The sequence below is a fragment of the Rhea americana genome, unplaced genomic scaffold, assembly GCF_003343005.1.
Source record: "Rhea americana isolate MKP2758 unplaced genomic scaffold, rheAme1 scaffold_6, whole genome shotgun sequence".
Classification (NCBI taxonomy): Eukaryota; Metazoa; Chordata; class Aves; order Rheiformes; family Rheidae; genus Rhea; species Rhea americana.
In genome coordinates, this window is record NW_028186756.1 from 13,307,975 (window position 1) to 13,322,218 (window position 14,244).

General features: G+C 50.3%; 1 protein-coding gene across 1 annotated transcript in view; it reads right to left on the bottom strand.

Annotated features, from left to right (window-relative positions):
* Nucleotides 1-1,431: 1,431 nt before the first annotated feature.
* The window catches only part of PCDH19 (protocadherin 19), a 69,251-nt gene continuing 56,438 nt past the window's right edge, over nt 1,432-14,244 (bottom strand). Inside the window, exon 5 of the mRNA XM_085319810.1 lies at nt 1,432-6,102. Within this exon, the coding sequence (XP_085175936.1) occupies nt 5,513-6,102 (590 nt within the window). The 3' untranslated portion in view covers nt 1,432-5,512. The remainder of the gene's footprint in view (nt 6,103-14,244) is intronic.

Consider the following 14,244-nt stretch of genomic DNA (forward strand, 5'->3'; position numbering starts at 1 on the left):
CACATTGCATTCAGCCGGCGCAGAAGGGCCCCCCCAAGGCTCCTGCTCGGTTGCGTGACCCCGGCGCTTCCAACGAGGCATCCCCAGACCCGCACCAAGCATCGCGCCCTGAAGCGCAGCACCCGCCCCGAAGGGCACCCTTCCTGCTCCAGCCGCCTCGCCGCGGCGGGCAGCGGGGAGCCGGGGGAGGCGCGCGGCCGAGGTGCGCGCTGTAATTGTACACCTGCCCGTGTTTGCTTCCCCGAGGGCTCCTCGGGGACRTCGGGTTGCATCACTTTCAGAAGAGGGACAACAAAAACAAAGYAAAAAAACAGAGGCAAGTTAAACAAGTGGAAGTCCCACCGGGGCTGCTGGTGAAGTTTGACTCGCGTTTCAGGCCGGGGCAAGCGTTGGCACGGCCGGGGCGACGTGCCGGGCAGCCGCCCGGTGCCTCTGCCCCACGGCCGCCGCAGGGAGCGGGGGCAGGTTCAGCCCCGGGAGCCCTTCTGCAGCCTGGCCGGCGAGGGCTGGGCGCTTAGTCCTGGGTGCTTAGCACCTCTGCTAAGGGGTCCCCCGTGCTGCCACCCCCGCATCCCGCGCGCCCGCCGCGATGCCACCGGAGCCAACGCGCCTCCGGGGCGGCTTCCCACCACCTCCCTCCCAGAGCCGGGGGGGGGCCCTGCGCCCTGGCCAGCGTGCCTGCCCGCTGCCTCCGCCCCGCTGCAAAGAAGAAAAAAGCCCCGAAAACCAAAAAACCTCTCAAAACTGAAAATAAAAAGCTGGGCACGCTGGCAGGCCGGGGCCAGYGCCTGGCACCTTGCTAGCGCCGCGCACGCGAACGCCCGCAGAAGAGCCAGCAGCACCTGGGGAGCACCAGAAGCACAGGAGTGGGGCCCTCGTCCCCTCCTTTCCCTTCTGGGAATACTCTCTGCAYTTGTAAAGCCACATTTCAAACAGATTATATATATATATATATATACATATATATGTGGTTTTTTTTTTTGCACTATGCTTTCATGCCTTTGATCCCTCCAATTTAGTTGTTCCCATCTTTGCGGACTTAGTCGTCAAAGTATATGATAATTCATTGCTTGTTAATCTTAYTTGGCTGTATTTAGAAATTCTAGTTGAACATCAAATATAACATAATGTCCAGAAGAAACAGAGAAGAGATCTGCGTCTCCGAACCAGCCCTGAACCTTGGCCAGGCAGCTGCTTTGGGCCTGAATTCACCGCGTCCCTCCGGCTCCGCGGAGCCGCCTGGAGAGCCCTCGCCGGCGGGGCGGCCGGGGGCTCCGCGTCCTCGCCCGCTCGTGCCACAGACCCGCGGCCGGCCGAGCGCCCGCAGCCCTCGCTTTGCCCTGGTTTCGGCAGGACCGGCACCGCGAGCCCATCRAAGCAAACCCGCTTAGCCGTATTTAACCAAACACTTACTTTCCATTTTATTCAATAATTGTCTTTTAATACTAAAATGCATTAGATGCTCAAAGCAGAGAAAAGAAAATCACATTGAGGTGGAAAACAAGGTTCTCATCCGATGAAAAAAAACCCAACGTGGCAGGTACACCATTTTGAAACAGAATCGTAATAATTTAATAAAGCTGCTTTATCATCTTCATAAAATAGACAGAATGGTGATTCTTTTTTTTTCCATTTTGTTGTTTACAATGATTCAATCACTGTGAAAATGTACATAACATACATATCAGCATATACAACAATTTATTCTTCATATAATCAGCAACGGAGACACCATGATGAAACGTACCGCACTTAAGTCCCACCAAAACCCTGCCTTGGTTTGACAGGTAAACAGTAACGGCGTCACCAGGCTCGTTTTCCTGTTACGGGAGCTTGTAAGGAGTGACACCTTTGCAGCTAACGCCTGTAGCACAGGAAGAGTGCAAGGAGGGATTTGCAGCTGAGAACCGGTTTGCGTTAGGCCAGCTCTTTGAGTTTAAAGATTATATCCCAGCTTCGATCAGCTGAACATCAGCTGATGCCAATAGCGAGTCCATCTCGCCCGCGATCGCGGTGGACTTGTCTGGGTTTTTCCCCGAAGGTAACTGCAACTCACAAGTTGGATAAAAGATTACCTATAGCTGCAAAAGCAGCTGTAGCAACAAGGTCATCAATTTTCCCCAATGACAGACAAATGTGTTTCCATTCATAATTAGAATTTTTTTTTCTTTTCCCCCAAGAATAATTTCAACATATTAATCAGACAGTGTGTTCTTCACAAAAGCAACTTGTTTCCTATCTTCTTCTTCAAAAAAAGAAAGAAAAAAAAGTAACTCACTTCTGCACAACGCGTGATCCACAGGCCACCTCCAGCTTCACAATAAAACAGGGAACCGCACCAACCGCCCCAGGACAYCGCGCCGCGCGCTCGGGGACATCGCGCCGCGCGCCAGGCCGCCCTCGCCCCGCGCCAGCCCAGATCCGGCGCCCCGGACTCGGCCCCGGGCACCGCGCGCCTGCTCCTCCTGCGGACAGGCAGCGGAGCACAGCAAGCTTTCCCCCGAAGGAAACCAACGGATACAAGTGATTTTCCTGAACCAAATCAGAGGACAGGTCTGGATTATTAAAGATTACGTTAATTGTATCTTAAACCGCACCAAGCGCCTACCCTGCAGCCTTTATGTTTTTGCATGGCTGGTTTTGATGCAACTATGAAGAGAGAGAAAAAAACAGAGTGAGAGAGACTGCGGTTCGCCCAGGAGCCCTGAACTCATCTCAAATGACAGAGAGGGGCAGTGACAGAAACAGCAAAATATTCCGAAGCGAGGGGCCCTTCTCCGGCTCTGCTCCCGGCCTCGCTCCGCGCCGCGCCGCCGTGCCGCGGCCGTGCCTCCTCGCCGCGCCGCCCTCCTGGCTGCGGCACGGGTCAGGCCAGGCAAAACYGCTGTTTAAACGATTTTCTGGGAGGCATAAGGGCTTACTGACCTCTTTAATGCCCCCTTTTAATACAGAATTATTTCACATTCTTTCTCGGCTGTGCTTTTATTCAGAGTGGCAAGCAACGTTTCCTCTGGGTAAATTAGAGAAATGTTTCTTTCTTTTTTTTTTTTCCTCCTCCTCCTCCCTTTTCAGTTAGCATCTATTTCTCATCCCAACCACCACGGCTGGTGGCAGCAGCGCCATCGGCAGAGGACAACGCTCAGGCGAAATGAAGGGCTGGCGCTTTCCCGGGCGCCGGGGGAGCCGTGCCCATCRCCCGTCCCGCCAGGCCTGGCGGCTGCGCAAGGCCGGCCCCGCTTCTGCAAACCGCCTGGCGCCCACGGGGCCTCGCTGCGGGGGTAAAAGCTGAGGGCGCTGAGCAAACGTCTTCCCCCCAGCAAACGCATACGTTACGTTTTCCGGAGTAAAGCCAACCGGCGAGGACAAAACCGGGCAGGACCAGGAGAAACCCAGCCTGAGAGCTGCCGAAAATCCAGTCCCTTTAAAAGCACCCAGCCAGCCGCGTCCTTCTGCCGCTTGCGGTATAAGAATACATCTGTTTGGGGAGGAAAAAAAAAAAAAAAAAAGAGGAAAAGCCCATTGCAGCCGTACAGCACGCTGGCAGGAAACACCAGCAGGACAGAAAGCCCAGAAAAACGCGCTCCGGGCTTCGGCGCGAAGGGGGCGGCCCTGGCCTGCCTTAGGAGGGGTTCCCRGCGTCACGTTAATTCGCGGGAGTCAATCTGAACGAGGCAGCGATCAGCACCGGAGAGGGAAGTATCACYAATTTCATGACAAGAGCTTTCCTTGCAGGATCTTCTCCAATCYGCGGCGCTATCAAGCGGCCCTGATAACCCGCTGACCGAGGACCTGGCTCAGAACAGCTACAAGTTCAGGCACGACCAGTTTGCCCTAAGGAAACAAGTTATTTGAGCTTATTTGACTTTGAGGATAATAATGACTGGAGTTTTTTTTTTCTTGTTGACATTTTTAATTTAAATAAATCAAAGTAAAAAATACTTTATCATGATGTGTAGACCTAGAAAGACTATTTCTCTAGAAGCCACTAATTTCCACTTGCTGGTACAGCAAACATTGGCAAGAGCTAAATATTTTCCCTTCCATAGTCAATTTTAAATTCTATGAAATCTGTCAAGTAAAGAGTTAATAATAATAATAATAATAATACACTAACTGAAATCCTCCTACCATACTCTTACCTCACTGAGGAATTATCACTGCAAGAGAAGAGAGAGCTCTGAGACCTCTTCTCTTCTCTCTCTCTCCCTTCTACAAACGGCTATTAAAGTAGCTCAATTTTTTAAATCAATTTTATATAAGTAAATTTGCACCCTCACAAAAAAGTCTTTAATTATGAGAAAAAATAATGAATTGCTTTAACTTTTTCTCCATTAAGAAGGCACATTAACTGAATTAGTAGCGTTGTTACATATCACCTGTCTGCCCCTAAATTAACATCGCTATTGCTTGTTCTGTATTTATTTATGATGCAGGGATAAAAAGAAATCAGATCACTAAAATCTGTGCCATGAGAACATACATACACGCATGTACTTAGCATAATCCTGATTGAGAAATGCTGACTTGGAAGTGTATGTCTAATTGAGAAGGTAATTTGGATCTCTTAAATAATTTCATCACTTTGAAATGACTAGAGATAGGGAATATCTAAATTGAGAAGGTAAAAAACACTTCTGGAAAAACTTTCCGTGCGTTGCCTTGAAAGCAGGCAATAGAAATGGGTCTTGGAAAAGTTTAGCACAGTGCATCTGACAGTTCAGGCAGAATTTTCCCCCAAACGACTTCCTGTAATGCCCTATCACTGCCCTGCAAGAGCAGGTGAAGGCTGCAGGGGATGGTGGGGCCTGGAAAAAGCACTTGCTCCACTGGGTCTGAAAACTGCAGGTTCCCCAAGATTTAAATAAGATTACTGTGTTTTCTTTTTTAAAAAAATACTTGAGAGCCTTTTGCCATCACTAGACATACAGTAATTTGCAATATCAAATACAATAATAGTACAGATAAGCAGGTGACAGCAAAAGGATTCCTAAATGCAGGGGTGTCCATAGCAAAATAGCAACATCTTAAAATACAAACAACCTTGTGCTGGGCAAATATTAAAACCCACTGAACTGTAATTTTAAACAGCCGCACACAAGAAGAGGCCATTATTTTGTCCGGACTACAGAAAGGCCAGGGTGCTTACTAAAGGTGTCCGAATAAGGAATTTGCAATTCGATTCTTTACAAGAATGGAAATTTGTATCAGTTTTGAGCTATAAAAATATATAAATTCAAAATACATAATACCTTCTGACAACCGAACGGGTCTCGCCTCTGCCCGCTGCCCCCTGCCCCCTCAAGGTGAACGAAAAAACAAGCTAATTTGCTCCAGCTGAACACCCCTGCTGCCTGTTGAAACGAGTGGGATTGTCACATTAACAATAGCTTCATTTATAAACAATACATTTAGGGAAAGCTTTTAAATACAGCAATCTGTGAACCATTGGTAAGCGATAAAAACGATACGCGCTCGGAGGAGCGTGGTTTCTCCTTGCTTTCCAGGGTGCTGTTTAGAGGACGATGTCTTTTAGTCTCTTCACTCCTGGCGAGTCTTTTTCTCTACATTCTTGCAAAAGTGGGTTAATCTCATGCACGGTATTTTCGCTGTCCGCCCCCCGGGGCTCTGCCTCCGTGGGCCGGGAAGGGCCAGTGTTCGCGAAGGGCTCCGGGTCGCGGCCGCCCGGGCAGTGCACGATGCCGTACGATACCGAGGGTTTGCCGGACAAGGGGCTCTTCAGGTGCAAGGGCGAGGTGACGGGGCTCACGGCCTCGCAGCCGTTGCCGGCCTCGCGCACCGCGCCGTTCACCTTGGGGCTGCAGACGGGCGCATCCACTGTTCTTTTGCCTTTCGGGTTGCCGGCCCGCTCGTCGGCGAGGGGCTCGCTCCCTTCTTTGCCAAACGTCGCAAAAGTCCTTTTTGTGCTACAGTCTTCGTAAGGCTCTGTGTCCACAGTGGTGGCCTCTATGGAGAGCGCGATGACGTTCCTCCCGCGCTCGGGGGACTTGGCGCGGCTGGGGACGGCGGCGCGGGGCATCCAGCACCGGTCCGAGTGGCCCAGGATGCGGCACTCTTCCCTGCAATGAAATCCTTCGCTCTGATCTGCGTGAAGAAAACACAACGGCTCGTCAAGCGGGCGACCCCTCCTCGGCGGGAAGCAGCCCCGCGGCCCCGGTGAGGGGCAGGGCGCCGGGGACGGGAGCGCCGCGGCGGGCACGCGCCGCCTCCCGCGGAGGGGGCTCGGTTTGCAGAGGCAGGCGCTACCCGCTCTTCCTACCTAAACATTAGTGATTTTACAGCAAACAGCAATCATTTTTAAAGCAACGCTTGGAAGAGGGGTTTTTACAGCCATTTTTCTGCTATCRCAGAGACTGGAGTCCAATTTCCAACAGGTTGTGTGTCATCTGCTTTTTGCTGCTGCTGCTGACAGACCGAAAACCTAGGGGAAACAAGTTACGATTGGAAATAAATTAAAACAGGTTTGTCCCCCGTGCCAGGCTGCTTGGCGTCAGCGCTTTCTGTGTTTAGTAACCAGCGCCGAGAGCCAGCACGCGTTAAACTTGGTGCGACATGACATTTAAGCCTGGGTTTTCGGAGAGGGGGGACGGGAGCGGACGGAGGGGGAGTTTCTTTTCCCTCCGTCTGTTTTTACTTTTCGCCTAAYCGGCCCAGCCCTGCGGCGCAGCAGCGGCTCCGTGAACCTCCGCGGCAGCCTGCTCCACCGAAGATGAAACGTGTCACTTCCAGCCCTAGATCTTTATTCRCCCCCGGAGTTACAAAGATCCCGGCTCTGCCGCCTGGCTCGGAGCTCGGCCCCGCTGCTCCCTGCCCGAGGGTCCGGCGGCTCAGCCCCCCCACACCCCCGTCCTCTGAGCGGCCGCCCCGAGCCCTCCTCCTCCTCCTCCTCCTCCTCCGCGGGCACCCAGTGCCTCGCGCCGTCGGGGCGTCCCTCGCGGGCTCGGGGGCGTCATCCCCCGTCGCGGACAGATGGACGGGCGGACGGGCTCAGCCAAGGGCAAAGCCGGAAATCAAATCCGGGAGTCGCAGCTTTCCCAGCCTTTGCGGAGCGCCGGACCGTGGCTTCCCCCCGACCCATCACCTCCCGCCCCCCCGGCTCCTTTTCAATCCCAGCTTACGCCTTCAGCTTCTCCTCCATTCGATAAGAATTTGTAATTTGCAGATAGCCCGGTAAAACCCTCCTAAAGCACAAGCTTTTCGTACGCAAAGATGTAACTCATTCCTACCGTAATTCATACACCAGTAAAGTAGCAAAGCAGTGTTAAGAATTAATGCTAATAACAATAAAAGAATGCATTCGGTCCTTGTCGCTTTGACAGATTGAACCTTGCAAAGGTGCAGACTCAGCCTTGGTTTGCTTCCTGTCCATTTGAAAACAGTTCATTTTGATGCTTTGTACCTCTGTGTATATAACCTGAGCTTTTCAGCTACATTGGTATTTCCACCACATCCCAGCACTAGGACAGCTGATAAAAATTCTCAGCACATAGCACAATGCACCAAAATATGAGCAGCTTAACACTCACAGAGAATAAACGAGTAAAAGGCAGACCTTAAAAAAAAAAGATTTTTTTTTAAAGGAAAAGAAGCCAATTAATTGAAAACCTATGGGTAAAACATAAGCTATTTCTCTACATCAGAGCAGCCACCCGGTTGCACGCAGCGCAGTGCTGGGTGGCTGCGCAGGAGGTCTGGGTTTCGGGAGTCTTCTTTGTAGCAGTTCTAGAGCCACGCTCTGAGCCTTACATGCAGAACAACCTGCACCAATATCTAAAAGCCAATGCTCTTATACTTTCATTCTGTTACTTTCAAGCATTTGGGGAAAAAAATTGCCCAGAAAGTGTTGCTGTCTGCCTATTTATCCACAGCTTAACTTCAAAAGGGTGCTATAAGCATACAAAGTTGTGCAGTCTAGCTGTGATAGCAAAGGACTTGGTAAYGGCCAGAGGGGGTACAGAAATATCTTGGGTTCTAATCCCCGATGAGACACTGATTTATTGTGCTGTGTGACCTTGGGCTCCTTGCTGGAGCACACATCACTTCAGTCTGTTAGCAAACATAAAACACGGGATCTCAACACACCCTGGGCTGTCTGGTCCAACACGTAAGCACGTGGGGGAAACTGCTGTTCCTTCCCAATGCAGGCAATCCTGCCAGGGCTGGTGAACTCCACACATCCCCATCCACACAGCCCCCACACCGAGCACCGGCACCAAAGGCAAACCACACTCCATCTTGACAGAGTACCTGTGGTTTTCTTTTGCCTCCACCTATTTATTTTATTCCAACCTGACACRTTTCATGGTTAAAAACAGATCAAGGACTTCACTGATTATTGCAGCTCATGTGGACCTTTCTCAAACCCAAAGGGCTCCTTGCTTTGAAGGCAGTTTTAGTAAGCACTTTTGGCCAGGTGTTTGGGAAATGAACCCCTCTGAGCACCAAGATGCACGTCTACAAATCACAGATGAAACACGGCCTGATGAAGAGATGGAAAGCATTACAGTAAGCTCTACTGATGCAATCTTTTATTTTATAAAGGGAACGCAACAGTTCGACAGATGCTTTGCTGCCAGGCAGAGGGACAGGAGTCACCACCCAGCCACGCAGGCACGCAGCCGCCGGGCCCTGCTTCTCGCGCTGCCCTTTGCAGCTAGGTCTGACTCACCCAGCCACAACGGCACCCAGGACACTCATTCGCATTCACGGATTCTTTATTGCACCATTCTTTATATTTTTTTTAAACAATCGGAAATAGGACGACAGGAAATTCTTTCACAGCTCTAGACCTGCCCCAGTCAATACGACTGTTACTGTCTGCACTAAAAAATGTTCTCAATGCAAGGAGCAAAGCCCAGGTAATAACAATCACATCATGCTCTCCATGACGAATGGCCGGCAGCCAAAACAGGCAACTTCCCGCATCCGCACTGGACCCTCGGGTGGCGGAGGGTTGAGCAAGGTGGTGTGAAGTAATCACCAGGCAGCGCCCGGCAGGAAGGTAAGGAAAGGAGAAAGCAGTGGAAGCATTAGGGGTTCAGGGCACTTCTYGCTGCAGCAGGGAGCAGCACCAGCAGCTTTGGCTCTGCTGTGCACGAGGTCCTGAGTCACAGAGCAGACGCAGAGCAGCCTCCGGAAGACCCCGATTTCTCTTCTCCCTAACGCACCAGGCTAGCAAGCACCAAGCTGGATGGCATGCYGAAGCTCATCCAGCAAGTGCAACTTGGGGGAAGGGGTGTGCTATGGTCCTGGGCTTTACAAGTCCTGCTGAACAGGGGCCGGACTTTAGAAAGAGCTTAGCACACCTCGTGCACACTGGGAGGAGAGTCCTCTTGCACGTCAGGCCGTGTTGCGGGCAGGCTGTAGGGGAGAAACGCTGACCAGCAGCTTGCCCACGCAGACCTCTAGGGGCAGAGGCTGCCCCAGGGGCAATGGTGAGGCAGTCCAACGTGCAAGATATGTGAGCAGGTAGGTCCTGCACAAGGTCACAGCAGCAGGACAGGGCAACATCCAGTTGTCATCTGGTCTCTTCACCCAGCACACACRCAGAAATTCAGTTCAGAGCACCTTGGAAAGATTTCCCTGGAAGGATCCACACAAGGACCCCAAAGCAAGGTGCTGGCAGAAGCCTCACCACAAGCAGGTAGGCAGTTATTTGAGAGTCAGACTTTTCAGGAAAAATGTATCATTGTTAACTGTAAACTCTCATACAGCAAATTTAAAAAAAGAACCAAAAACAGAGGGTCACCTCTGGAATACATATGCTCCTCAGCAAGTAAAGCAAAATCCACGCTGAGCTCCAGATTTCCAACCTTCTTTACCTGCCCCTCAGGGGACTATCGCAAAGACAACTAATAACGAGCCCCAACCAGCCTTGCCCAGTGCCTGCCAGAGCCCTGCAAGGGCCCGAGCTAGGCAGCAGGCGGCCAAGCGGCCTCAGGGAGACCCTGTGGAAGCAACCCCCATGCCCAGCTCGGGGCACGCAGATACAGAGCCCGCGCTGCCACCCGCGGGAACAGAGCCAGGGAGCGCAGAGACGCGGAAAAGCAGAGGGCCCGACTGGAAACTGCCCCAGCCCCAGCGCTGCCCCAGTTCCCAGGCACGGGCCCGCTGCAGCACCAATCCGAGGGACGAGCGATGTTGATGCACAAGCAGCGTTGGAGCAGGGTCAGCCCTCAGCACCCACCCAGCTGAGCCCCTCCACGCTTGCAAAAGCCTACCATAAAAACACTCTGCCAGCTTCATACGTGAGTCACGATGGGGGGGGGGGGRGGGGGAAGTCCCTCTGCTAGCAAAACACTGCCCGAGCCGGGCGCTGATTCTATCCCAAACTGCCCATCAACTACCAAAGAGAGTCCAGCCCCGGGGCTGATCAGAGCCRAAACGGTCCCCATGGTCTCCACGAGCTTTCAGACAGGCTCCGATGAGCTGCAAAATGCAAGACCCCAGAAGACCACGCCAGTAAAATCRCACCTGGCAGGGGAAGGAGAGAGAAGGGAGGGAAGCACCAGGAGGAGGGAGGCAATCTAGCCTCCAAAGGCTGCGAGCAGGGAGCCTCTCAAGCAGAGGAAAAGGGGATGCTCAAGCAAGGCAAACAGCACCCTTGGAGGGCAGAAACTGGAGGAACAGAGCTACAGGATTATCCAGGCCTTTGGCAGTTAAAAGCAAGGGTTAACCAACACCCCGGATGCACAAACGCTTTTACTCTCCTGTTCAAAGTCTCTGCACCTGAATTCATGCTACAGCAACCTGAAACCYGTCTGAAAAGACAGCCCATTCAGCTCTCACAGCAATTGAATTATCTTCAGAGGAATCTCAGTGCCGGCCAAAGAGACAAGTTTAAATCGTACCAAGGTGCAAGTGCCTGGGAATGTAATATTCCTGATAAATGGCCAGATGACATGTGCCGTTACACAATCTAAGGTGCAATTTGGGCAAYGACAATAGTCCCTGGAGTTTCCATTTTCAAACAGACGCTCGGTTCAATCCAATGCATGTCAGAGAAGGTTTGCCAAGGTGAGTAAGTAGAGCTCATTTGTGCTATTACATGGGGAGCAAGGAAAAGGAGCAGAGAAGTCGCTTGAAAATGAAAAATAAGAAAGAAAGGGGGACTAGAAGAATTGGTGCCCAGCTGAGCCTCCACGTTTGCATTTTGCCTCGCGCGAGGCGGGAAGCGCACAACCGAGCACCAGACTCGGCTGAGCGGCTTTCATCCCTCCCAGACCGTAGGAGCGTCTACGCCGAGAAAACCACACGTAGGTACGGGCTGAGAGCAGCTCCCCACGGCGTCAGGAGCAGCCAGAAACTACCAGGGGCTGCAGCGGTTGAAACACGGAGCAAGCCAAGGGGAGGCAGTGCCACCCCAGCCCCATTTATTGCATTTTTTTTTTTTTGAGAAGATCTGCACGGAAGGCCCTGTGCAGGGCAGTATTTGTCAGCACACCTGGATTTCTCCATCTGTTACTATAAGTATACTCATATGAAAGTATGGCATTATCTCCATATTTTGGCGTTTCTTCGGCAACCGTATGATTATACTGTAATCATGATGACACTGCTTCTGGGTACAGCAAACAGCACGATCATTAAAAAATTCATTTCAAAATCTTCCTGGAAGCTAATAAATTTTACAGCAGTTTCAATCCTTTCTCATTGCAACAAAGAAAAGCTTAGTTCCAGACAAATTAAAAGTAAATTGATTGCCTTAGGGGAATCTATTCAAATATCACTTTTCCATGTTAGAAATCTTTTCCTGAAACAAGAAGAGAGGAGTCAGGGAGAACGAGCAAGAGAACTGTATGGAAAGGCAAATCATTAGATCTCTGTTCACAAAACTGGGGGGGGGGGAATCAAACTTAAAATAAAATGCAAATATCTCGCTGAAGTGCAGGCCTAACATTTGTGATAGAATTTATGAATAATAAATGTGAATAAACAGTAAACATGAAGGCATCAAAYACTGTTGTTGATGTTTGCTCGTGGTTTGCCATCTTTCACGGACAGTGCACAACTGCATTATTTAACRCTTTTCTTACAATTACTTTGGGGTCTGCTTTTCAACTTCCGCACCTTCATTTTCCCCGGAAACATGGGCCACCCAACGCGAGGCGCCGGCGGGAGGGCGGCCGCTGGCACCGGTCAGCGAGCGGCGATCCGCTATATCCAGCTCCAGATAACGTAACAAGCTGAAGCAGAATACAAACAGTCCCCAGCCACGGATCAGCTTTTGCTTGTAAATTAAGACTCTGCACCTCTCCCTTATCTTCCCTAATAGCATAATACCGGGAGAGAGAGGTGGGGAATAGCGTATTGTATTTTTGACCTACGGGCTTTTACAGGGCCTTCTTCGCCTCTCCTAATAAGAAACCTCCAGTCTATGCAGAAATGTAATCCTGACGTGGCTTCCCCCGTTCAATGCTCAGAGGATACCAATAACCGGGGACAGGGACAAACGCTCTCCACTGCGACGAGGGGCCCTTCTCCTTCTGTCCCTCCCCACCGTCTGGGTTTTATGCCGGTTTAAAAAAATAAAGTTACATCTTTAATCCCAGATTGCCTATCCTGATACAAGAGGTCAGCAAAGCTTGGACAGCTCAAAAGCCTGTAAGGAATTATTTTAATGAAACAAGGGACACGAATCRGGCTCATTTATTACGCAACTGCTGATAAGGGCCCTGTGTCTGAACACAGCTCCTGCAAAGCATTTCCATAATGATCAACAGACCAGATATAACGGGACGTACTCCCGGGCGGTGCAACGGCCCTGGGAAGCGGAGCCACGCTGATTTACACCAGCTYGAGGGCTGGCCCCATCTCCTGCTCCACATGACCATTAATAACGTCCTTTCTTCTGGCGAGCTGTATCAGTATAACGAATGAAGATTGACACACACTGACACATCTAAGGTATCTTTCTCTAGGTACTAGGTGGCTAAGAATAGACTTGATGGTAAAGACTTTTTTCAGGATAACCAGCTTTTAGGCACTTTGAAGCCTCCTGGACAAGTATAATGGTATGGGATTGAGGGGCATCACCCAGAGCAAGCGCAGCTGACTTTTGGACTTGCCATGCAGTATAACCGAGCCAGGCCCTTGAGGGATGGGCTAGGCTGTAGTTTAACGTTGGCCATCCCCCTTAACCCAGGACTCTGGGGCCATCCCTGCCTTATTCACACGGTGAAATTAATTCCTGTTCAGAGAGCCGACAGAACACACCACTTAAATGCCAATTAATCCTTTTCTGGGGACTTAAGTGGTCCATAGAGCTTGTACTGGCCCCTGTGTGGCAAGGATTTCACCTCTGAAACTCTGCTATTTATGTATCAACAGGGGTATTAGATACAGGGCTCATTAACATACTAACTGAGCCAACAGGCTGCTTACGAGAATCTGAGAGAGCAGGATTTGGTCCTCAGAGAGGAAAACACTCCAGGATCTGATAGACCTTTTCCATCTCTAACCATTATGGCTCTGTAATTCATATGCACCGCTCCCATTAATGCTAATGGAAGTTACTGTACTGCATTCACCGAGTGAAGAATACAACCCTTTGACTTCATTACTGGAATTCAATTTCATTAACACTGGATACAGAGGGATTGTCCTAAATACACTCTTTCTTATATTTTTTTTCATGTTAATGTAACCATTTGAGTATATTATACCCTGCAGAGATGGAAACATTTCTAGACTGTTTAAACACATTTCCCACAATTGGGAGCAAAACTTTGTCTCCATTTATGCCTTTGACACCAGCTGCCTTCCATTTAATGGGGCTTTAGTTGTTAAAGCAAATTAATCCAAAGGTTAGTTTTCTCTCCCATTGTCACATCTGAGACAGACGAATTTGAATATTCTGTCTTGGGGTAATGCAACATGAACCACGCATCCAAATTTGAACAGCAACAATGAATCAAATTATTACCGTGTCCCATGCAAAATTAGGTGTCGTTCAGAAAATAGCTACTTGATGATTCTGATAAAAATCCAACAAAATAGAAATTACAGTTGAGGGAGATTAGAAGCAATTCCAAGCTGATTCTATCTGATGGAGAGCAGGCCAGCTCCCGGGCCAATGTAAATCAAAGCAGCTTCACTGACTTCAGTGCAGCCACACCAATTTACACCAGTCGGGATGCTCATGGAAAATATTTTATCCTGGCCTAATCTGGCACTTATCTGAGCCAGAAGGAAACAAACCAATCCATCCTAATGCTCTCCTTGCAG